This window comes from Mobula birostris, chromosome 8 (genome assembly GCF_030028105.1).
Source record: "Mobula birostris isolate sMobBir1 chromosome 8, sMobBir1.hap1, whole genome shotgun sequence".
Taxonomy (NCBI): domain Eukaryota; kingdom Metazoa; phylum Chordata; class Chondrichthyes; order Myliobatiformes; family Myliobatidae; genus Mobula; species Mobula birostris.
In genome coordinates, this window is record NC_092377.1 from 132,060,924 (window position 1) to 132,086,791 (window position 25,868).

A 25,868-nucleotide genomic window follows, 5' to 3' on the forward strand; every position below is an offset into this window, starting at 1 on the left:
TCAGTACAGGAAGGATGTGGAAACTATAGAAAGGGTGCAGGGGAGATTTACAAGGATGTTGCCTGGATTGGGGAGCATACCTTATGCGAATAAGTTGAGTGAACTTGGTCTTTTCTCCTTGGAGCGACAGAGGATGAGCGGTGACCTGATAGAGGTATACAAGATGATGACAGGCATTGACCATGTGATAGTCAGAGACCTTTTCCCAGGGCTGAAATGGCTATCATGAGAGGACACAGTTTTAGGGTGCCTGGAAGTACCTACAGGGGTAAGTTTTTTTACGCAGAGTGGTGAGAGTGTGGAATGGGCTGCTGGCGACTGTAGTGGAGGTGGATACAATAGGGTCTTTTAAGAGACATGGAGGTTAGAAAAATAGAGGGCTATGGGTAACCCTAGGTAATTTCTAAAGTACGTACATGTTTGGCACAGCATTGTGGGCCGAAGGGCCTGTGTTGTGCTGTAGGCTTTCTATGTTTCTATCCTTTTTTGTAGCTTACCTTCATATTTCATCTTTGCCTTCCTTATTGCCTTTTTTTGGTTGCCTTCTGTTGGTTTTTATAAGCTTCCCACTAATTTTTACTATATTGTATCCCTCTCCTTTGCTTTTATGGACATGATTTTAAAAAGTACGGATAGAACATTTTAAGAGAGATATGAGCCAAGCACAGTTAAATGGGATGAACTCAGGTCAGTATGGATGAGTTCAGCTGAAGAGACTGTATAATTCTAATCCAGGGGTCTCGATTAGTGATTCAGAGATACGCGCTCAAGTTAAATTCTGGAATAAAGTCAGTGACAATGAAGTCTCAACACAACATACGTTTTACCGCCCTCTCCTTTGACTAGCCCAGCACGTTCAAAGGTTATATGGAATTATAATCGAGAGTCATAGAAACAGAGTCTCTACAGTATTCCTGCACACCCTTTGGTTCAATTTTGCACTCTGTGTCAGTAAGACCAAGGAATTTATTGTGGACTTCAGGAAGGGGAAGTGGAAGAACACACACCAGTCTCCATCGAGGGCTGAGTGGTGGAAAGGGTAAGCAGTTTCAAGTTCCTGGCATCCATAGCTCCAAAGATCTATCCTGGGCCCAAAACACTTACTATACATGCCAACAGCTATACTTCATTAGTAGTTTTGGTATGTCACCAGTGACGAGCTTGTTTAGTGGAGAGCATTCTGACTGGTTGCTTCAGTGCCTGGTATGGAGGCTCCAATGCATAGGAAGAATAGATGCTGAAGAGGGTTTAGACTCAGACTAAGGACCCTTACCATCCTGGATGTGCCCTCGTATTATTGCTGTTACCAGGGAGGATATACAGGAGTCTGGAGACCCACACTCAACCTTTTAGAAACAGCCTCTGCCATCAGATTTCTGAATGGTCGATAAACCCACCAACACTACCTCATTACTCGACTCGTGCACTGTTTATTTATTGTTACTTACAGTAATTTTTATGTCTTGTACTGCACTGCTACCACAAACAACAATTTGCACATGTATCAGTGATAATAAACCTGATTCCAATTTGATGCACTAATGCCATCAAAGGGAATAGTAACAGCCATCCTTGTTATTTTTTGAATTGTCTCCCCATACCATGACAACATGGTTAGTTCTGACCTCCCACTGAAAGACTTCCAAGCCCCACTGAGTACTTGTTATTTACAAAAGACAGAGGCACTGACTGTCCACGGTTAACAAAGACGTCAAAGGCAATGGCAGAGATACGAAGGCTGGGATGACACACAGCAGTCGAACATTCTAAGCATAATAACAACTCTTCTGTTAGCTCCAATTTGCATGTTAAGCCACACCAGGCAAGCTGCAGATTGTCAAACTGAGCCAAAACAGGCAGGCGCTGCCAGCAATGGCCTTGAGTCCAACCTATCCATGTTCCTGATCCCCGTGTCCGTGTCCTTGGAATGGAGTTGTACCTTATGTCACAGCACATCAAATGCAAATCCAATCCAAGGCCAACTGGGATTAACCAGCACTAGGCTGTGGGCCACACTTAAAATTCAGGAACACCACCACATTTACTTCTTGGGTACACGGGAAGTAATTTGGGAAAAGGGGGATAATAAGGGACGGTTCAGTGGCAATCAGGGATAAGTGGGGAGGTCAGCTGGTCAGGTAGCACCTGATTTGGGGGAGGGAAAATGGACAGTCAACATTTCAGGTCAATACCCTTCATCAGTCCAGGCTGTCCATTTGGGTTGGGGTGTTGGGATGGTGTTTGTTTCACTGATGCCTTTATGTATCAGTGAGTGAGCACTGCCCTGCCACAGTCAACACAGCAGGGTTATTAGGAAACTCTGAGCTGCAAGTTAAAAGGCTGTGGCCATCAGGACTTGGTGCTCTGGGCCACCTCAGGGTGGTCAGGGTCTCATGGCTGATCAGGAAGATGAGAGGAAAGGGGTGCGAAAGAGGCTGGGGAATTGGTACACAGCAATGCATCAGTAATGTTACTGAGGCAAATACACTCAGTGACCCGGGAAGCTCAGACACCAAACACCTACTGCTCAGACTTCCTGATCATCAATCCTAATATCTCCTCTCACCACTCAGAACTAGCCCAGTAACTAGATTCCCAGCTCTGTATCTCTCCAGATCCCAGTGGCACCCATCCCACATCATCCCCCTGGTAACCACGTTTCCCCACATCCCCATGGCAACGATCCTCCTCACCCAAGATTGCGAATTTCATCCCGGGTTGCCCCGGTAACCAACGTCTCGGAGCTGGTCCTTGAGATCGGCCAACATGGCGGGTCTCCTTGGTGACGGGGTCTCCCTGGAAACCAACGCTCCGGATCAGGTCCAGGTACACCCTCACCCCTCACCGACCCCCCTCCCCCCTTGACGGGCACGCATGAGGGAGGTTACCGGGGTAACCGCTTTCCATAGTAACAGGTACCCACCTGCCAGCGGCCGGACCTTTGTGCTTCTCCCCTCCGACCCCGGCGCCGCTCCGCCCGACGCCATCTTCAACACCCACCGGCCGGCAAAGGCTACCGACCAATCACCGCCTCCGCCTCAGCCAATTTCAGAAACCGTCCCCTGGATAAAATCTACCAATCAACGCCAGCGTCAGCGCCATAGCCTCCCGTCCTTTCGCCCCGGCACCTATCTCAACCAATCCCAATCCAGGCTACTAGTGTCAATCAGCCTCCCTGGGAGCGCAGACCCAATCGCAATCTCCTACTCAGAAGGCCCCGCCAGTCACAGTAAGACCCGCCCATCTAACCTGACGCGATTTGCACCCCGACGGTCTACAATTACGTCATCGGGATTGCGAGCGAATGGGAGTCGGAGACTGGGGCCCGGGGGCGGGTTGCTCCTCGAACGCGGAAGTTGGATTAAGAAACAGAACGGCCGGAGATTCGTGCCGCCTCTGGACAGTCAGGGTCTCGGGTGCCCACTCTGTATCGTAGCTGAGTGGAAAGATGACTGTGCGAGGGAAGGGGCGGGAAAGAGCCTGAGAATTTGATTTATTATTGTCACGTGTACCAAGGTACTGTGAAAAACGTTGAACGTGCTATCCATACTGATCAGGTCGTCACATCATCATCAGGTGCCATGCCCAGTTTGAGCTTTGATTGCCATGGCCCGCGCACTCCTGTTTCGGGTCAAATGGATCAATTCATTGGTATTCATTTCCAGTTCTCTGGCTGTTGTCTCCATCATCATTTGTCTTTGTCTTCCTCTTGCTTTGGCTGCTGTCTCCATCATCATTTGTCTTTGTCTTCCTCTTGCTTTCTTCCCTTCAATCTTTCCCATAATTAAGGCATCCGTTAGTCTTGTGAGACCATGGAAAGCCTTCACTCTCCAGGGCGCAGGCCTGAGCAAGATTGTATGGAAGACCGGCAGTTGCCCATGCTGCAAGTCTCCCCTCTCCACAGTACTGATGTTGTCTAAGGGAAGGGCAAAGGCCGATACATCTTGGCACCAGTGTCATCGCAGAGCACTGTGTGGTTAAGTGCCTTGCTCAAGGACACAGCACGTTGCTCAAACTCACGACCTTCAGATCGCTAGTTCAATGCCTTAACACTTGGAACACTTGGCCACGTGCCCACAATTACGGTGCATTCTAACTCCTCTTTCCTAATCACATGTCCAATGAAGTGACGTTGCCTTTTCATGATCTCATACATTATTTCTCTTTTTGTGTTTGCTCTGTTCATGACATCCTCATTAGATATTCGTTTTGTCCATGATATTCTTTGCATCCTCCTCAAAAATCACATCTCTGCTGCTTCAATTCGTTTCCTCATGTTACTAGATATTGTCCAACATTCTGAGCCATATAACATAACTGAATAAACGTAACATTTCAGTGCTCTGAGGCGGGTTGTCATGCCTAGTTTAGTATTGGTCAGTGTACTCTTCATTCTCGTAAAGGTGTCTTTCGTCATCCCTATTCTTCTTCTGATGTCCATGTCGCACCTGCCATCTGATGTCACCCAGCTTCCTAAGTAGCAAAAGTTCTGTAATTGTTTTATGTCTTCCCTATTTATTCTCAGCCTGCGGATACGATTCTCCTTATTTTTGGATATCACCATACATTCTGTCTTTTTGCAATTGATAGATAGACCCATTTTTGCACTTTCTTCAACAACTATATCAATTAAGTTTTGTAATTCTTCCTCCGTACTTGCAATTAACACAGTGTCATCTGCATATCTGAAATTATTGATGTTTTCACTGCCAACTTTGATTCCCAAGATGTCTTTTACTTTTTGTAATATTGTTTCACTGTACACATTAAATAAATCAGGGGAGAAAACACACCCTTGTGTAACACCTCTCCTGATTTTCATAAATGGACTCACTTCTCCATCTATCCTTACAGCGGCAGTTTGTTCCCAGTACAGATTTCTGATTAGGCGGAGGTTTTTTGAATCTAGATCCAGAGTTTCCTGTAATATTTCAAATAACTTATTGTGCTTCACCTTATCAAGTGATTTTGTGTAGTCGATAAAACAATCAAACAAATCTTTTTGCACTTGAATAGCTCGTTCTGATAGTATCCTTAACATCAATATTGTGTTTCTTGTACCTTTGTCTTTCACAAAACCACGTTGTTCTTTACCTATTTCGACTTGTATCTTACTTTTAGCTCTTGTCATCAAAATTCTTAGAAGTATCTTGGTGATATAACTCATTAAACTTATGGTCCTATGAATTCACATTCTATTGCTCCAGGTTTCTTAGGAAGAGTGATAAATACTGATTTTTTCCATCTCTTCTGGTATTATTTCAGTCTACGTCATGGTCCGGATTAGGGTCCCTTTAAATTTACCTTGTTTATGTTACAATCCGGACTGTTGATTCCCTGTTTTCCTGTGTCCTTCGACTTTGGTGATTAGAGGCAATTAATGCTCCGGTAGTTTATAGTCTCCAGCTTTCAGCCGTTCGGTGCGGGAGCGTTTGCAAAGTCACCAAGGTATGGCGTGCCAATGTCATCTGGCCGGAGCAAGCCTAGTCTCCACCTGAAGCGAGTGCCGGTAATTCGCCTTTCCTCACCGGAGCAACTTGGTCTAGTTACCTCACCAAAGCGAGCCTGCAAAGTTTCCTCACCGAGGTGGGTCCGTCAGTTAACCCGCCGGAGGGAATCAAGAACCGCTGTCTACTGTTCCCGGGCCGAGTCGAGAGCTCGCCACTACCCGGAGGCTCCAAGTCAAGTCCTGGCTCCCGGAGCATTCAAGTTCCAAGTCCAAGTCCTGTCCCTGGTGGCATTCAAGTCCCAAGTCAAGTCCTGGCCCTGGCCGCATTTAAGTACCAAGTCAAGTCCTGGCCCGGGCGGCATTCGAGTACCAATTCAAGTCATGGCCCTGGCGGCAGTCAAGTCCCAAGTCAAGTCCTGGCCCTGGTGGCATTCAAGTCCCAAGTCAAGTCCTGGCCCTGGCCGCATTTAAGTACCAAGTCAAGTCCTGGCCCGGGCGGCATTCAAGTACCAAGTCAAGTCATGGTCCTGGCGGCATTCAAGTACCAAGTCAAGTCATGGCCCTGGCGGCATTCAAGTACCAAGTCAAGTCCTGTCCCTAGTGGCTTCCCAGTTCTGAGTCAAGTCCTGGCCCTGGCGGTCTGTGATTCCTGTCCTACCCCCCTTTCTGAATCCCTTCTCTGCCTCGCTCGCCTCTAGCCCTCGTCTGCAGCCCTTGCCTGCACTTCGGTCTAGTTCTTTTGCCGGAGCTAGATAGGTACTGTCTGGTGTTCTTTCGTGTTGGTCTTGTCTTGTCCTCGCCTCCGTGGGGTAAGTCTGGCTGTCTTGCCATTACCCTGTGGGGAGTCATGTCTTGTCCTCGCCTCTGTAGGGTAAGTCTGGCCATCTTGCCGTTACCCTGCAGGGGGGGGTCATGTCTTGTCATGTCTTGTCCTCGCCTCCGTGGGGTAAGTCAGGCCGTCTTGCCGTTGCCCCGCGGAGGGTCATGAGTCCCGGCCCTATGTCCTGTACCCAAGGAGGGGTCCCGGCTCTCTGTTCTGTGTGCGAGTCCCGGCCCTATGTCCTGTACCCAAGGAGGGGTCCCGACTCTGTGTCCTGTGTATGTGTCCATGGTTCCATGTACCTGCTGTCCCGAGACCGAGGCTCTGTTTTCCATGTTCCTCCTCTCCCTAGCCCATGTCATGTCCATGCCAGATTCTGGGGTCCAAGCCCAAGGCAAGACCCAGGTACTGGGTCCTTGCCTAGTCTCAGGCTCGGAGTCCATACCCTAGCCTCTTTATGTCTCCTCTAGTTCTGGGATCCAATTCCGAGCCCTAGCCCAGACCCCTCGTCCCAGCCTAGTAGTAGTCCTGAGTCCTTGTCCAGTTCGCTACTCCTGCTCCTACCTAGCTCTCCTGGTATCGAACAATAAACTAAATCTCAGTAACCTCACAAGATGTGTCAGTTACTGAACCTGCCGGATCTGCTGTTGGCCTTCGCTCATATCCTGAGCAGGAACCCTTGCAGATGCTACCGTTCCGGGTCAGAGCGACCCCGGGAGCAATGAATGACTGAGGGGTAACTCCACTTTCCCCAAAGCTCTGAAAGTCCCCAATCAGAGCCTCATCACTGGTTGCAGTTTAGAGTCATACCCAGGACTGCTCGTCACATCAGTATAGGTAAAATAATTACAGAATGCCAAATAAAGTGTTACAGTTAAACAAATTGTAGTGCAGGCAGACGATAAAGTGCAAAGGCCACAATGAAGTAGATTGCAAAGTCTTATCGTACTAGACGAATATCCGATCGTCTTATAATAGTGGGGTCAGATGATTTTTGTTCCCTATCTCATTTGTAACCAAAGACTGTGGTAGGAAAGGCAACGAGGTCCTGAACGGAAAATTTAGGGCACTAAGTAAAAAGCTCCAGGGTAGCGATCTCTGGATTGCTGCCCGTGCTGCCTGCTGTTAAAGACAAGAATTAGATGATCAATGCATGGCTGAGAAATTGGTGTAGTGAGTAGTCTTTCAGATTTCTGGATCCTTGAGATCTCTTCTGGGGAAAGTATGACCAGTAGAAAAGAGGCGGTTTACCCCTGAACCCGAAGGGGACTAATATCCTTGTCAGTAGGTTTGCTAGAGCCGCTAGAGATGGTTTAAACTAATTTGGCAGGGGATAGGAACCGAAGTGATTGGGCTGTTGGCTTACAAGCAGAGGTAGTGTGTAGTGACACTGTATGAAAGGACAGGTAGTTGATAGGGTGAAATTGCAGTCAGTGAGACGAGTTGTAGTGTAAAATGGGAACAAAATTGAAAAGGGTGATGGGAGTGTTATATTTGAATACATGCAATGTACAGGTGAAATATATGAGGTATATTTTGTAGTGCAGTTAAAGATGGGCAGGTATGACGTTGTGGGCATCATTGAGTTGTGGCTGAAAGAAGATCATAGTTGAGAGCTTAATATCCAAGGATACACACTGTATTGGAAGAACAGGAAGCTAGACAGAGAGGGTGGTGTGGCTCTGTTGGTAAAAAAAAATGTAATCAAATCCTTAAAGAGGCGACCATCTGACCTTAGAGCTGAATTATGCCATTCAGTTGATCAAATCTGCTTTGCCATTTCATCATGGCTGATCCCGGATCCCACACAACCCTATATACCTGCCTTCTCACCATATCCTTTGATGTCCTGACTGCTCAGGAAACTATCAACTTCTGCTTTAAATATACCACGGACTTGGCCTCCACCAGTCTGTGACAGGGCATTCCACAGATTCACTATTTTTGGCTAAACAATTCCCCCTTACTTCTGTTCTGAAAGGTTGCCTCTCAATTTTGAGGCTGTGCCCTCTAGTTCTGGATACCCCCTCCATAGGACACATCCTCTCCAGATCCACCTTGTCCACTTTGGTAGGTTTCAAGGAGATCCCCTCGCATTCTTCTAAATTCCAGTGAGTACAGGCTCAAATTTGCCAAATGCTCCTCATATGTTAACCCCTTCATTCCTGGAATCATCCTCGTAAACCTTTTCTGGGATTTCTCCTATGACAACACATTCTTTCTGAGATATGGGGCCCCAAACTGTTGACAATACTCCAAGTACGGTCTGACTAGTGTCTTATAAAGACTGTATTATCTCCTTGCCTTTACATTCTATTCCCCTTGAAATAAATGCCAATATTGCATTTGCCTTCTTTACCAGAGTCCCAACCTGTAAATTAATCTTCTGGGAGTCTAGCACAAGGACTCCCAAGTCCCCCTGCACCTCTGATGTTTGAATTTTCTCCCCATTTAGATAATAGTCTGCACTATCATTCCTTTTTCCAAAATGCATTATCATACATTTCCCAAAACTGTGTTCCGTCTGCCACTTTTAGGATCTGTGATATAGGATCAGAAGATGTTGATTTCTTGTGGGTAGAGTTAAGAAACTGCCGGGATAAAAAGGCCCTAATGGGAGTTATATACAGGCTTTCATACAGTAGCCAGGGTGTGGGCTACAAATTGCAGCAGGAGATAGGAAAGTCATGTAAAATAGGTAATGTTACGATATTTTTGGGGGATTCTGATATTGAATTGACTCGACTTCATTTCTTACAGCCTTCACATACATGAGGAATAAAAATATTTATGTTACATCTCCATCTAAATGTGCCATGTGCAATGATAGTAATTTATAATAAATAGAACAGTCAATGTAATACAGAGTACACTCAAATCAGTGTGAGTTCATCAGTCTGATGGCCTGGTGGAAGAAGCTGTCCCGGAGCCTGTTGGTCCTGGCTTTTATGCTGCAGTACCACTTCCCAGATGGTAGCAGCTGGAATAGATTGTGGTTGGGATGGTTTGGGTCCCCAATGATCCTACGGCCCCTTTTTACACACCTGTCCTTGTAAATGTCCTGCATCATAAGAAGTTCACAACTACAGATGCGCCGGGCTGTCCGCACCACTCTTTGCAGAGTCCTGCGATTAAGGGAGGTACAGTTCCCATACCAGGCAGTGATGCAGCCAGTCAGGGTGCTCTCAATTGTGCCCCTATAGAAAGTTATTAGGATTTGGGGGCCCATACCAAGCTTCCTCAACCGTCTGAGGGGAAAGAGGCACTGTTGTGCTTTTTTCACCACACAGCTGGTTTGCACAGACCACATGAGGTCCTCAGTGATGTGGATGCCGAGGAACTTGAAGCTGTTTACCCTCTCAACCCCAGATCCATTGATGTCAATAGGGATTAGCCCGTTTCCATTCCTCCTGTAATCCACAACCAGCTCCTTTGTTTTTGCGACATTGGGGGAGAAGTTGTTTTCTTGACACTACCATGTCAGAGAGATGACTTCATTATTATTTGAGATAAGGCCATCTTGTTATTGTTTGAGATAAGGCCAATCAATGTAGTGTCGTCAGCAAATTTAATTAACACATTGGAGCTGTGGTAGTGATACAGTCATAGGTATACAGGGAGTAGACTTAGTACGCAGCTCTGAGGGGCTCCTGTATTGAGAGTCAGAAGGTTGGATGTGAGGGAGCCCACTCTTAAAACCTGCTGGTAATCTGACAGCAAATCCAGGATCGAGGTGGTTTGGGAAAATCAGGTTGGTGCTGGATCCTAAGAGAGAGAATCTGTCGAATGCCTACAAGATGGCTTTTTAGAGCAGCTTGTGGTTAAGCCCACTGGGGGTTCAGTTATTCTGGATTGGGTTTTGTGTAATGAACTGGATTTGATAGGGAGCATAAGGTAAAGGAACCCTTAGGAGGTAGTGGTCGTAATATGATCAAATTCACCCTGCTATTTGAGAGGGAGAAGCTAGTGTCAAATGTATTAGTATTACAGTAGAGTAAAGAGAATTATAGAGGTATGAGAGAGGAGCTGAATAAGCTCTGACAAGCTCTCCTCTACAATCACTCTGAGCACCGGTGCCCCACAAGGCTGTGTACTCAGCCCCCTGCTGTACTCACTGTACTCCCATGATTGTGTAGCCAAGTTTCCATCGAACTCAATATATAAGTTTGCTGATGACACAACAATTGTAGGCCATATCTCGGGTAATGATGAGTTTGAGTACAGAGAGGAAATTAAGAACCTGGTGGCATGGTGTGAAGACAATAACCTATCCTTCAACGTCAGCAAGATGAAGGAATTGGTTGTTGACTTCAGAAGGAGCAGCGGACCGCACGACCCAATTTAAATCGGTGGTGTGCAAGTGGAACAGGTCAAAAGCTTTTAAGTTCCTCGGGGTCAATATCACAAATGACCTGACTTGGTCCAACCAAGCAGAGTCCACTGCCAAGAAGGCCCACCAGCGCCTTTACTTCCTGAGAAAACTAGAGAAATTTGGCCTGTCCCCTAAAACCCTCACTAAGTTTTATAGATGCACCGTAGAAAGCATCCTTCTCGGGTGCATCATAACCTGGTATGGAAGTTGTCATATCCAAGACTGGGAGAAGCTGCAGAAGCTCGTGAACATGGCGCAGCACATCACACAAACCAATCTTCTGTCCTTGGACTCAATTTGTGACTCAGTGCTGCCAGGATAATTAAGGACACGACCCACCCAGCCAATACACTTTTCATCCTTCTTCCCTCCGGGAGAAGGCTCAGGAGCTTCAAGATTTGGGAACAGCTTCTTTCCAACTGTGATAAGACTGCTGAATGGATCCTGACCCGGATCTGGGCCGTACCCTCCAAATATCCGGACCTGCATCTCGGTTTTTTTGCACTACTTTACTTTCAATTTTTATATTTTCTATTTATGATTTATAATTTAAATTTTTAATATTTACTATCGATTTGTAATCCAGGGAGCGGGAAGTGCAGAATCAAATATCGCTATGATGATTGTACGTTCTAGTATCAATTGTTTGGCGACAATAAAGTATAAGTATGAAGTTGATTAGAAGGGGACACAAGCAGGGATGATGAAGGATGATGGCAGAGCAGCAGTGGCTGGAGTTTCCGAGAGAAATTCAAAAGGTGCATGATAAAGAAATGTTCTAAAGGCAGGATGATATAACTGTGGCTGACAAGGAAAGTCAATGCCAACATAAAAGCAAAAGAGAGGGCATATTATAGAGGAAAAACTAGAGGAGTGGAAAACTTTTTAAAAACCAACAGAAGGGAGTTTTAAAGGCCATGGGCGGGGAAGGGAGATGAATCATGAAGGTAACACTCACAACACGCTGGAGGAACTCAGCAGGTCGAGCAGCATCTGTGGAAACGATAAGTCAACGTTTCGGGCTGGAACCCTTCGTCAGGACTGTAGGTAATCATGAAGGTAAGTTAGTCAACAATATTAAAGCAGACACCAAAAGTTTTTTTTTCTGTATATGGAGTAGAGGAGAGGTGAGAGTAGATATTGGACTGCTGGAAAATGACACAGAAGAGATACAGGTACTAATGGGGGACAAGGAATTGGCAGATGAACTGAATAGGTATCTGTGGAAGACATTGGCAGTACGCTGGATGTTCGAGAGTGTGAGTGAAGTTGCCATTGTTAGGGAGAAAGTGCTTGGGAAACTGAAAGCTCTGAAGGTAGATAAGTCACTTGGACCAGATAGACTGCAGTTCTAAAAGACTGTGGAGGTTTTAGTAAAGATCTTTCAAGAATCACTAGATTCTTGACTGGTTCTGGAGGACTGGAAAATTGCAAATGTCACTCCACTCTTCAGGAAGAGTGAGAGGATGAAGAAAGGAAGTTATAGCCTGACCTCAGTGGTTGAGAAGTTGTTGGATTTGATTGTTAAGGATGTGGTTTCAGAGGTACTTGGGGGCACATGTTAAAATAGGCCAAAGTCAGCATGAGTTCCTGAAGGGAAAATCTTGCCTGGCTAATCTGTTAGAATCCTTTAAAATGATAGACAGAGGAGAATCGGTATGTACTCAGATTTTCAGAAGACCTTTGACAAGGAGCGGCAGACGAGGCTGCTTAATAAGATAAGAGCTCATGATATTACAGGAAAGATTCTAGCACGGATAGAGCATTGGTTAATTGGAAAGAGGCAGTGGGAATAAAGGGAGTTTTTTCTGATTGGCTGCCAGTGACGAGTGATGTTCCACTTCATTTTACGTTGTATGTCAATGATTTGGATGACGGAATTGATGGCGTTGTGACTAGGTATGTGGACAATACCAAGAGAGGTGGAGGGACAGCTGGTGCTGAGGAAGCAGGTAGGCTGCAGAAGGACTTGGACGGTTTAGGAGAATGAGGAAAAAAGTAGGAAATGGAATACAGTGTCTGGAAGAGTATGGTCATGCACTTTAGCAGAAGGAATAAAAGCAGAGACTATTTTCTAAATGTGAGAAAATTTTAAAAATCCAGGGCGTAAAGGGACTTGGGAGTCCTCGTACAGGATTCCCTAAAGGTTCATTTGCAGGTTGAGTCGATGGCGAGGAAGGCAAATGCAATGTTAGCATTCATTTCAAGAGGATTAGAATTTAAAAGCAAAGATGGAATGTTGAGGCATTATAAAACAGTGGTGAGGCCTCATTTGGAGTATTGTGAGCAGTTTCAGGTCCATTGTTTAAGAAAGGACATTGGAGACAGTTCAGTGGAGGTTCTTGAGAATGATTCTGGGAATGAAAATCTGATTGTTTGAGAAGCGATTGCTGGTCTGGGACCTTACTTACCAAATTTAAAAGGATTGGGTGGGGTGGGGAGAATCTATTGAATGTTGAAAGGCCTCAATAGAGTGGACATGGAGGGGATGTTTCCTATGGTTGGGGAGTCTTAACACCAGATGGTACAGCCTCAGAATAGAGGGATGTCTATTTAGAATTGAACTGATGAGGAAATTCTTCAGCCAAAAGGTGGTAAATCTGTGAAATTCATTGCCCCAGATGGCTGTGAAGGCCAGGTCATTGGGTGTTTTTAAGGTGGAGGTTGATATGTACTTGATTAGTTATGGGAGAAGGCAGGAGAATGGGTTCACAGGGAAGTGGATCAGCCATGCCTAAATGGCGGACCAGACTCGATAGGCTGAGTGGCCTAGACATGATCTTAAGTCTTATGGTCTTAAAGGTGGAAGCTGTCCTTGAGTCCGATGATACATGCCTTCCATGCTTTTGTATAAGAGCATAAGACATAGGAGCAGAATTAGGCCATTCAGCATGTCGAGTTTGCTCCATCATTCCAGATCCCACTCAACCCCATATATCTGCCTTCTTGCCATATCTTTTGATGCCCTTACTGATCAGGAAATGATCAATTTTTGCCTTAACTATACCCATGGAAAAAAAAACCCTTTGCCTCTGTTTTAAAAGGTTGTCCCTCAATTTTGAGGCTGTGCCCTCTAGTTCTGGATACCCTAATCATAGGAAACATCCTCTCCACATCCAACTTATCTAGTCCTTTCAACATATGGTAGGTTTCAGTGAGATTCCCCACCCCCCCAACCACATTCTTCTAAATTCCTGTGAGTACAGGCCCAAAGCTGCAAAATGCTCCTCATATGTTAAACCCTTCATTCGCAGAATCATCTTTATGAGCCTTCACTGGACTCTCTCCAATGGCAACACATCCTTTCTGAGATATGGGACCAAAACTGTTGACAATACTCCAAGTGCAGCCTAACTAATGTCTTATAAAGGCTCAGCATTATCTCCTTGCTTTTATATTCTATTCCCCTTGAAATAAATGCCAACATCGCATTTGCCTTCTGTAGCAAAAACTCAACCTGGAAATTAACCTTCTGGGAGTCTTGCACAAGGACTCCCAAGTCTCTGATGTCTGAACCTTCTCCCCATTTAGATAATAGTCTGCACTATTGTTCCTTTTATCAAAATACATTATCAAACATTTCCCAAGATTGTATTCCATCTTCCATTCTTTTGCCCATTCTTCTGATTTGTCTAAGTCTTGCTGCAATCACTTTACTTCCTTAGCACTACCCACCCCTCCACCTATCTTTGAATCATCCTCAAACTTTGCCACAAAACAATGAATTCCATTATCCAAATCTTTGACAAGAAATATGAAAAGCGGCGATCCCAATACTGACCACTGAAGAACACCACTAGTCACTGGCACCCAGCCAGAAAAAGCCCCTTCTATTCCCACCCACTGCCTCCTGCCTATCAGCCATTCCTCTATCCATTCCTGTAACTATATAACAGAAAAAACTTTTGGTGTTCTGCTTTATATTATTGGTTAGGTTGCCTTCGTCTTTCATCTTTTCCCTTCTATAGCTTTTTTAGTTGCCTTGCATTGGATTTTAAGAGCTTGCCAATCATTTAACTTCCCACTCACTTTTGCTACTTTATATGCCCTTTCCATAAGAGGAGCACAAGTAGGCCATTCGGCCCATTGAGTCAGTTCCACCATTCAATCATGGGCTGATCCAATTCTTCCAGACATCCCCATTCCCCTGCCTTTTCCCCATATCCTTTAATGCTCTGGCTAATCAAGAGTTATCTATCTCTGCCTTAAATGCACCCAAAGATTTAGCCTCCACTGCTGCTCATGGCAACAAATTCCACAGATTTGCCACCCTCTGACTAAAGTAATTTTTCCACATCTCAGTTCTAAATGGATGTCCTTCAATCCTGAAGTTGTGCCCTCTTGTCCTAGAATCCCCTACCATGGGAAATAACTTTGCCATATCTAATCTGTTCAGGCCTTTTAACATTTGGAATGTTTCTACGAGATCCCCCCTCATTTTCCTGAACTCCAGGGAATACAGCCCAAGAGCTGCCAGACTTTCCTCATATGGTAACCCTTTCATTCCTGGAATCATTCTTGTGAATCTTCTCTAAACTGTCTCCAATGTCAGTATATCCTTTCTAAAATAAGGAGCCCAGAACTGCACACAATACTGCAAGTGTGGTCTCATGAGTGCCTCAACATCATATCCCTGCTCTTATATTCTATACCTCTGGAAATGAATGCCAACATTGCTTTCACCTTCTTCACAACCGACTCAACCAGGAGGTTAACCTTTAGGGCATCTTGCACAAGGACTCCCAAGAACCTTTGTACCTCTGCATTTTGAATTCTCTCTTTCCATCTAAATAATAGTCTGCCTGTTTATTTCTTCCACCAAAGTGCATGACCATATGTTTATGTTACGTACCAGCAGCAATAGATCACAAATTGAGTCAGGTTTTAATGTTAAAACCACTATCTTTATTAGTACCTACTCAAAAGTATAAAAAATTAAAGGAAATAAACAGAATTTAACAATGTTATGTGTGTGTGGCTCCCAAACTATCAAGCTTAGGAACAGTTCTTAAAGTCTTAATATGGCAAAGTAGAAAGGTCCAGTAATCCACGAAATAAATGAGGGGAGAGATTTGTAAATCCACGTTAAAATGTAGAGAGAAGGCGATTACGAAGAATTCCACAGGTTCCAAGCTGGGAAAACGAAGTAACAGTCACCGAAGATCTTATCCATCGAATTGTTCCAAAATCCACATAGAAATATCCCAAAGGTGACAGTCACAGAATATCACTTCACACAAGTGTTTACCACTTAACACAGCCGAATCCAGGTAAGGGTTAACAAAAGTTGTCGCCACAAGATACTCCAACAAAAAAATCTACGTAAGGATTATACCAAGTGACAGTCACGCATCCAATGTGCACTGTGTGCCGTTACTCAACCCAGTCCTCTGGGCATGGGAAAGTATCAGACTTCACCCATATCGTAGTGAGCTGAAGTCCTGACAGCTCCCCCTCCCTCTCTCTCTCTCTCTCTCTCTCTCTCTCTCTCTCTCTCTCTCTCTCTCTCTCTCTCTCCTCCTGAAAAAAATCCAATGGTCCATCGCAGCTTGTTATACTGACGTCATAGTCCCACCTCATTTAAGAGTTTTAAAGTGACACCCACAGTAAACAAAACCATGGTCACGTAACACCTTCCCCCAAAAAGGGAAAATTTTGAAATGTAAGAGCAAAATTTTACCTGCAAACTGTAGTATGTGAAACAATACATTTACGGTTACCATATAGCATACTACAGACTAATATAACAATTGCAGAAGCGTATACAAATAGTAAATTCCACTCTACTACTAAAACTACATTGCAAACTTAACATCTGGAAAGACAGTCGGCAATTATATTATCCTTGCCTTTAATGTGAGTGATCATGAGATCATACTCCTGCAAAACCAAACTCCAATTCAACAACCTTCTATTTTTGTTTTTCACTTTACTCAAGAACACTAATGGATTATGATATGTATAAACCACCAGTGGTTTCTGAGCCGAGCAAACATACACATCAAAATGCTGCAAAGCCAGAATAAGTAATAATAATTCCTTCTCTATAGTGGAATCATTTCTTTGATGCTCATTGAATTTCTTCAAAAAGTAAGCCACAGGATGGTCAACATCATCATAATCATCCCTTTGTAATAATACAGCTCCTGCAGCTTCATTATTGGCATCCACAGCTATGGAAAATGGCTTTGCAAAGTCAGGTGACCTGAGCATAGGTTGGTGACATAAGATGGCTTTCAATTTATCAAATGCCACCTGACAAAGCTCTATCCAAACAAACTTTTCACCCTTCTTCAGGAGGTTAGTCAATGGAAGAGCAATATCAACAAAGTTCTTACAGAACTTGTGATAATGTCCGACCATTCCCAGGAATCTTCAAAGAGGTTTTTTACCGGTTGGAATGGGAACCTCAGAACCTCAGAAATTTCCTGAACTTTCGCCTGAACAGGAGCCAACCTGCCCTGACCTACAACATAACCCAGATAGGTCACAGTGGCATGACTAAATTCACTCTTAGCTAAGTTAACTGTAAGGTTGGCCTTTGAGAGCCTGTCAAACAGTTTTTCCACTTTGACCAAATCATCAATATATGCACCTGTGTGTTCTGACTCTTGAATTACAGAATTAATCATTCTCTGGAATTTTCCTGGAGCATTTTTCATTCCAAATGGCAGAGCATTGTATTCATACAACCCAGAAGGCATTACAAATGTAGAAATTTCTCTACCTCTATCCGTTAATGGAACACACCAATATCCTTTTAACAGATTGATCTTTGTAAGAAACTTAGCCATTCCAACCTTGTCTACACAATCATCCACTCTGGGGATGGGATGAGCATCTGTTTTTGTTACTGCATTCACCTTTCTGTAATCAATGCAAAACCTGATACTACCATCTGGTTTAGGTACCACAATACAAGCTGAACTCCAATCTGAAGTAGAACACCATTTTCCAACATATACTCAATTTCTTGTTCAGCAAGTCTCCATTTTTCAACATTCATGAGATATGGATGTTGTTTTATAGGTTTGGCATCACTAACATCTACATCATATGAGGCTATTGTGGTTCTTTTTGGAACATCAGGGAACAAATCCCTAAATTTCATGATCAACTGCTTCATCTGTTGCCGCTGCTGTGGCTGTAAATGAGCCAACATCTCATCAACATTTTCCAAACTAGTCAAATTTGTCAATCTAGCTGAAGTAATGTTTGATTTAAAATAGGCCTCAGATGGATTAGCTGGTAAGTTCCCAAAGAGTTCAGACTCATTTTTATTGACAACAACTGTCACAGCTGCTGGCTGTTTCTCATGGTACAATTTAAGCATGTTTACATGACAAAGCTGCATTGGCCTTCGTGTATCTGGTATTTTGACGACATAATCCACATCATTAACTTTAAACACAACTTCACAGGGACCATGGAACCTAGCTTGCAAAGGGTTTGTTTTCACTGGGAACAAAACAAGGACTTTATCTCCTGTCTTGAATGACCTCATGCTAGCTTCTTTATCATACCAAGTTTTCATTCTTCCCTGGGCTGATTTTAAATTGTCCCTTGTTAAGTTACAAGCCCTTTGTAATCTGTCCTTGAATTTTAAAACATAGTCCAACAAATTAATATGCAGGTCATTGTTAATCCACTGCTCTTTTAATAATGCTAAAGGTCCTCGGACCTGGTGCCCAAACACAAGATCAAATGGTTGGGAGGAGAGGAGAGCAGCGCACCTGCACGTGCGCAGCCCTCCAGTGAAAAATGATATCATATCTGTTAAATAGGGGCCGTGGACAGTTCTTATTTAATGGAGAATGGATGTGAAAGCACAGAGGAACATCTGGAGAAATTTCTGAAACACTCGTTCGCTGTTGTCATTACTGCGAGGTTGGGAATCTTTCAGAGGGTAGGCCTCAAAATCCCCGGCCCTGCCTGCTTTTGGTGACTGAGAAGGAGGTTGAATCATTCGGACAGAGATGGCGCTCAGTACTCGGTGTCGGAGAGTTGATCAGAGCTCAAAGTTTTCGGATGACTCAGAGTTGGATTGTGGTCAGCATGGCAGGGAGAGTTTTTCTTCCTTCTCCCTTTTGTGTGAGATGTGGGACATTTGAGAGACTTTGAACTTTACTGTGCTCATGGACTTCTTCATCAAGTTATGGTATTGTTGCACTGTTGTAACTATATGTTATAATTATGTGGTTTTGTCAGTTTTTTTCAGTCTTGGTCTTTCCTGTGTTTTGTGATATCACACCGGAGGAAATATTGTATCATTTCTTATTGTATGCAGTCCTAAATGACAATAAAAGAAGACTACGTGTCTTCATAATCTAAAAAAAATGAGCTAAAGCCTAGGGACTCCTGCACTGACTCCCTTACTGCAATTAGAAGCAAGTGAACTCCCTCATCCCAACCTTTTTCATTTTCAATACAGAATGTCCTAATCATGGTTTTGAGGGTAGAATGAAATCTCTCTAAAGCCCCTTGGGATTCTGGATGATACGCAGATGATGTAATTTATTTGGCTCCCAGTTTGTAAACTACCTGCTGAAACAATCCTGACATAAAGTTACTTTCTTTATCAGACTGGATTTCTTTAGGCAAACCAAATATGGTGCAAAACTTTATGAGAGTGTTCGACACAGTTTTAGCTTTTATATTCCTGAGAATCTGGGAATCTAGATGCTGAACACATGATGGTTAACAAATACTGATGGCCAGCTTTAGTCTTGGGCAATGGGCCAACACAATCCACAATAACTTTAGAAAAGGGTTCAGCGAATGCAGGAATAGGCTGCAGTGGGGCCACTGGGGTGACCTGATTAGGTTTACCCACAACCTGACAAGTGTGACAGGTCTGGCAAAATGTTGCAACATCTTTCCTCAAGCCAGGCCAGAAGAATTGTTTAAAAATCTTATCCACAGTTTTATACACACCTAAATGGCCACCCAAGAGCATACTATGGGCCAAAGTTAAAATCTCATTCCTATAAATTTTAGGAACTACAGCCTGGTGAACAGTCTCCTATTCCTCACGCAGGAATATCAGCTGGTCCCCACTTCCTCATTAACAGTCCATCCTTAATATAATACCCTGCTGGCACTGTCTCAATCTCATCACCTGGGAGAGCTTTTTCTCTCAAGGCTGCAATCTCAGGGTCTCTATTCTGTTCTGCTATAAACTCCTTCCTGAACAAAGACAAATCTTTATAGTCAGCCCTACTACAAGGATCTTGGTCAAACAGTGAAGGCAGGAAAGTTGCTGACAAGTCATTAAGACCTGAGGCCAGATTTGGGCTATCATGGGTAGCAGAACCATTCTGCACAGAACCATCTGCATCGGCAAGCTTCTTTACCATAGCTCGAGTTACTGCGCAGGATGGATACATGTTAGAATCCATCTTTAGGTCATCAGTGATTGGCTTAGTCATCAGCTGCACTGCAGGAACAACTTTGCCACCTGCTAGGTCATTCCCTAACAACAAGAAAACACTCTGCACCGGTAAACTAGGCCGTAGTCCTATCTTAACCGGTCCTGAAACTAACTCTGACTTCAAAATTACCTTGTGCAGAGGTACAGAAACAATGTCGTCCCCAATGCCTTGAATAAGATTTTCCTCACCAATGGCAGTCTCATCACTAAACTCTAGAACATTGTCTAACAAGAGTGACCGAGAAGCCACAGTATCCTGAAGAATTTTCACTGGTACCAGGGATGACCCTTCATTCACTGAAACAGACTGCTCTGACATACAAGGTATGAATTCTTTCCTAACTAGGTCAGATGTTTCAGCCTTTGATAGAGCTTCATCAGAATGTCCAGAGCCCTGTGGGTTTACAGCTGTTTCAAAGCGCTGAATACAGGCATCTGGAACTGCATCCTTTTCTTTCTTCTTCTTTAGGAGGAAACAGTTAGCCATAACATGACCAGGTTTCTTGCAACAGTGACAAGTAGGACAAGAATGCTTCTCCTTTAATTGCTTCACTTCATCCTTACCTTTGTCATTAGTCCCGGATTTGATTTCTGGTTTACCCTGACTATCTATGCTACTCTTTTGGAAGGTCTTACACGGGGTAAACTTAAACTTGTGGGTTAGAGCAAACTCAGCTGCTAATTTAGCAGATTCTTGTAATGTGGCAGCATCCTTCTCATCTAAATATATCTTTATATCATTATGGATGCCCCTTTTAAACCCTTCAATTAAAATCAACTCTTTCAATTTGTCAAAATTATCATCCACATTTTTAGATGTGCACCATTGTTCAAAACACACAGACTTCTCATAAGCAAATTCTACATGAGTCTGGTTCACAGATTTCTTCAAATTCCTAAACCTTTGCCTATAGGCTTCTGGAACCAGTTCATAAGCTTTAAGCACAGCCTGTTTCACAATCTCATAATTAGCTGCATTGTCAACCGACAGGGAAGAATGAGCCTGCTGAGCCTTACCCTTAATTATACTCTGCAACAGGAGAGCCCAGCAGTTTCTTGGCCACTGCAGGTTCTGAGCAACATTCTCAAAATGTTGAAAGTATTTATCAACCTTAGCCTCATCAAATGGAGGAACCAATTTAACTTCCCGACTGGCAACAAACTTATCACCAGAGTCAAACCTTGGACCCCTTTGCTGTAACTTCTCTAACATCTCTAGCTCTAATCTAAGTTTCTCTAACTTTATTTGTTCCAGCTTCAAATGGAGCTCAGTGCCATCTGGTTTACTCTCGGGAAACATTTCTAACACCCCTTTAACATCCTTCTTCAAACTCCGCCATATATACATAGTACTCAGATATTCTCCTCTGAATCTCTTCCTTTCTTCTAGCCGACTTTACTGAAGCAAGTTCCAGCTTTTCAGCAAGGAGCAACAAGTCTTTCTTTTTGGCTTTGTCATGGTCCAGTCCGTGAGGTCCATGTTCCAGTTCATGGTCCGGTTTGTGGACTCCGGACTCCGGGTCTTCTAGCTGTTCCTTGTTTCAGTCAGGCTTAATCATAGGCACCTGATGCTCGTCTTGAGGCTGGGAATATAAGTGGCCCTAGGTTCGAGTGTGGGCGCTGGTTCATCTTGTCAGTATCCCGTCCTTGCCTCTGTGGGGAAGTCAGGCTGTTTTTTTGCAATTACTCTGCGGTTGGATCTGTCCCTTCCTGTCCTTGCCTCCATTGGGTAAGCCAGGCTGTCTTTGCCGTTACTCTGAGGCTGGACTGTTCTCTCCCCTTACCCCTCCTTTTGAAGCCTTGCCTGCTACCTTCGCCTGGAGCCTTGCCCGCAACCTGTGTCTGGAGACTTGCCTGCAACCTTGTCAAGTTCTACCACTGGAGCCTTGCTGTGTCAAGATAAGGAACTGTCTATCGTTGAGTTGGAACTGTCTCTGTGTCCACGCCTTCGCTAGGTAGGTCTGGCCGTTTGCCACTACATAGTGTTGAGAACTGTCTCGTCGTGTTCAGCTTTCTGTGTAGAGCCCCGGCCCCAAGTCTTGTTCCCAAGGAGGGGTCCCAGCTCTGTGTTCCATGTTCCTGTCTCCCAAGACCAAGGCTCTGTGTTCTGCGTTCCTGTCTCTCAAGTCCAAGGCTTCATGTTCCTGTGTTCTAGACCAAGGCTCTGTGTTCCTGTCCTCCCCAAGACCAAGGCTCTGTGTTCTGCGTTCCTGTCATCCCAAGTCCAAGTTTCCAAGGCTCCTGTCGTCCCAAGTCCAAGGCTTGGCTGTTCCTGAGTACCAAGTCAAGACTTTGTATTCTCGTCCTGTCCATGTGCTTCATCCTGTATTGGAGTTCCCTCATATTGCCCAGGAGTCTCTCGTTCTGTCCTGTAGCCTTGCCTAATCCTGTCTCCCAAGACCACGTCATGTCTTCGCCTAGTTCCGGAGTCCGAGCCCGAATCAAGACCCAGGTTCTGGGTCCTTGTCCAGTCTCTGGCTTGGAGTCCAAACCCAAGCCTCGACATGTCCTCACCTTGAAGAATCCAAGCCTCGTCATGTCCTCGCCTCAAAGAACCCAAGCCATGAAGAACCCAAGCGATATCCATTCCTGTAGTCACACCATGTCCTCGCCTAGTTCCAGGGTCTGAGCCCGAGTCAAGACCTAGGTTCAGGGTCCTTGTCCAGTCTCCGGATTGGAGTCCACACCTAGGCTCCTAGTTCCCAGTTCCTTGTCCTGGTCCCGCTTGCCTAGCCAATGTCCTCACCCAAGTCTGTGTTTCTGTCCCAGCTCCTTGTCTACATCCAGTCACATGCCTAACTCTAGTCTAGCCATGTTCCTAGTACTTCAGTGTCTGGGTCTTGCATTTGTGTTTCCTCCCTGAGCCCCCCCGCCCCCCCGCCCGGTTATGACAGGCTTCTCCTAATGCCTCAGAGGTTGGTGATGTCAGAAATGCATCAATATTCATTGCTGCTGATTCCACATACAGGTCAATCAAAAGGGAAGTAACCAATCAGATCAATAATCAATCAACCAATAAGCTTCAATTTCATTCAAATCCCAGACGAGCCCCCAATTTATGTTACGTACCAGCAGCAATAGATCACAAATTGAGTCAGGTTTTAATGTTAAAACCACTATCTTTATTAGTACCTACACAAAAGTATAAAAAAATGAAACAAAATAAACAGAAGTTAACAGTGTTATGTGTGTGTGGCTCCCAAATTGTCAAGCTTAGGAACAGTTCTTAAAGTCTTAAGATGGCAAAGTAGAAAGGTCCAGTAATCCATGAAATAAGAGAGGGAAGAGATTTGTAAATCCACGTTAAAATGTAGAGAAAAGGTGATTACAAAGAATTCCACAGGTTCCACACTGGGAAAATGAAGTAACCGCCGTCGAAGATCTTATCCGTTGAGTCATTCTGAAATCCATGTAAAAATATCCCGAAGGTGACAGTCACAGAGTATCACTTTGCACAAGTGGTTACCACTTAACACACCTGAATCCATGTAAGGGTTAACAAGAGTGGTCGCCACAGGATACTCAAACAAAAATCCACGTAAGGATTATACCAAGTGACAGTCACACATCCAATGTGCACTGTGTGCCGTTACTCAACCCAGTCCTTTGGGCATGGAAAAGAATCAGACTTTACCCATATCGTAGCGAGCTGAAGTCCTGACCTCCCCCTCTCTCCCCCCTCTCCCTCTCTCGCCTCCTGAAAAAACCCAGTGGTCCGTCGCAGCTTGTTATACTGACATCATAGTCCCACCTCATTTAGGAGTTTTAAAGTGACACCCACTGTAAACAAAACAGTGGTCACGTAACACTTTCCAACATGTAATTTCATTTGCTACTTCTTTGCCCATTCCCTTAAACTATCTAAGTCTCTCTACAGGCCCACTGTTTCCGCAACACTACCCACTCCTCCACCTATCTTTGTATCATCGGCAAATTTGGCAGTAGGTTTGTCAGCAGGAAATCATGCTGGGTTTGGCCTATCTTGTGATGTGCCTCCAGGTACTCCTTAATCTCATCTCTAACAATCAATTCCAACAATTTCCCAACCACTGATGTCAGCCTAATAGGTCAATAGCTTCCTTTCTGCTGCCTCCCACCCTTCTTAAATAGCGGAGTAACATTTGCAATTATCCAGTCATCTGTTACAATGCCAGAATCTATCAAGTTTTGAAAGATTATCATTAATGCCTCCGCAATCTTTCCAGCTACTTCCTTCAGAACTCTAGGGTGCATTTCATCAGGTCCAGGAGATTTATCCACCCTCAGAGCATTAAGCTTCCTGAGCACCTTCTCAGTTGTAATTTTCACTGCACAAACTTCACTTCCCTGATATTCTTGAATGTCCAGTATACTGTAGACGTCTTCCACTGTGAAGACTGATGCAAAATACGCATTCAGTTCCTCTGCCATCTCTGCATCTCTCATTACAATATCTCCAACGTCTTTTCATATTGGTCCTATATCTACCCTTGACTCCCTTTTACCCTTTATATACGTAAAAAAGCTTTCAGTATCTTCTTTGACATTAATCACCAGCTTCCTTTCATAATTCAATCTTTCCTTCCTAATGACTTCCTTAGTCTCCTTCTGCAAGTTTTTAAATGCTTCCCAATCCTCTATCTCCTCACTAGCTCTGGATTCCTTGAATGCCCTCTCTTTAGCATTTACTTTGGCCCTTCCCGACCCCCTCCCCCCTTGTTGTTCCCCTTGGCTCTGACTTCACTTGTCAGCTACAGTAGTGTCCTTCTTCTCTTTGAAAATTTCATTTTATTTGGAATATATCTGTTTTGCACTTCCTTATTTTTTCACAGAAACTCCAGCCATTGCTGCTCTGCTGTCCTTCCTGCAAATATCCCTTTCCAGTCAACTTCGGCCAGTTCCCCTCTCATGGCATTGTAATTTCCTTTATTCCACTGAAATACCGATACATTGTATTTTATTTTTTTCCCTCTCAAATTTCAATGTGAACTCAATCATATTGTGACCACTTAACCTTAGGCTCTCTTAGCACCTCTGGATCATTGCACAACACCCAATCCAGCACAGCCGATCCCCTAGTGGGCTCAACAACAAGCTGTTCTAAAAAGCCATCTCTTTGAGATTCTACATATTCTCTCTCTTGAGGTCCAGTACTGACCTAGTTTTCCTGATCCACTTTCATGTTAAAATCCCCAATGATTATCATGACGATGCCTTTCTGACACACCTTTTCTATCTCTGGCTGTAATTTGTAATCCACATCCCGGCTGCTGTTTGGAGGTCTGTATACAACTGCCATTAGGGTCCTTTTACCCTTGCCATTTCTTAACTCAACCCATAGAGACTCTACATCTTCCAATGCTATGTCATCCCTTTCTAATGATTCAATATTATTTCTTATACACAGAGCCACACCACCCCCTCTGCCTACTAACCTATCTTTCCGATACACTGTATATCTTTGGATGTTCAGTTCCCGATGGAAGCCATCATTTAGCCAAGTTTCAGAGATGGCCACAACGTCATATTTGCCGATCTGTAGCTGAATTTCAAGATTGTCCATTTTATTCCTTTTGTTGCGTGCATTCGAATATAACACTTTCAATCCAGTGTTTTTTGCTTTCTGTTTTAACTGCACCATGCTTCTATTGCCCTGTAACTCATGCCACTGGCTGTGATTAAGCCTCATCTCCTGACTGTTCTTTCTATAATCTCTGTTGCATGCTATCTTTGATTTATTTCTGTTTTCCCCTTCCTCAACTCTAGTTCCCATCCCCCTGCCAAATTAGTTTAAACCCTCCCTAACAGCTCAATTAAA

General features: G+C 44.2%; 1 protein-coding gene across 3 annotated transcripts in view; it reads right to left on the bottom strand.

The window, feature by feature from the left end:
* Positions 1–3,000, bottom strand: part of LOC140201720 (hormone-sensitive lipase-like) — a 73,206-nt gene extending 70,206 nt beyond the window's left edge. For all 3 annotated transcript variants that reach the window (XM_072266280.1, XM_072266279.1, XM_072266278.1), the window contains exon 1: positions 2,924–3,000. In XM_072266280.1, coding sequence (XP_072122381.1) covers positions 2,924–2,987 — 64 coding nt within the window. In that variant the 5' untranslated portion in view covers positions 2,988–3,000. The remainder of the gene's footprint in view (positions 1–2,923) is intronic.
* Positions 3,001–25,868: the final 22,868 nt, after the last annotated feature.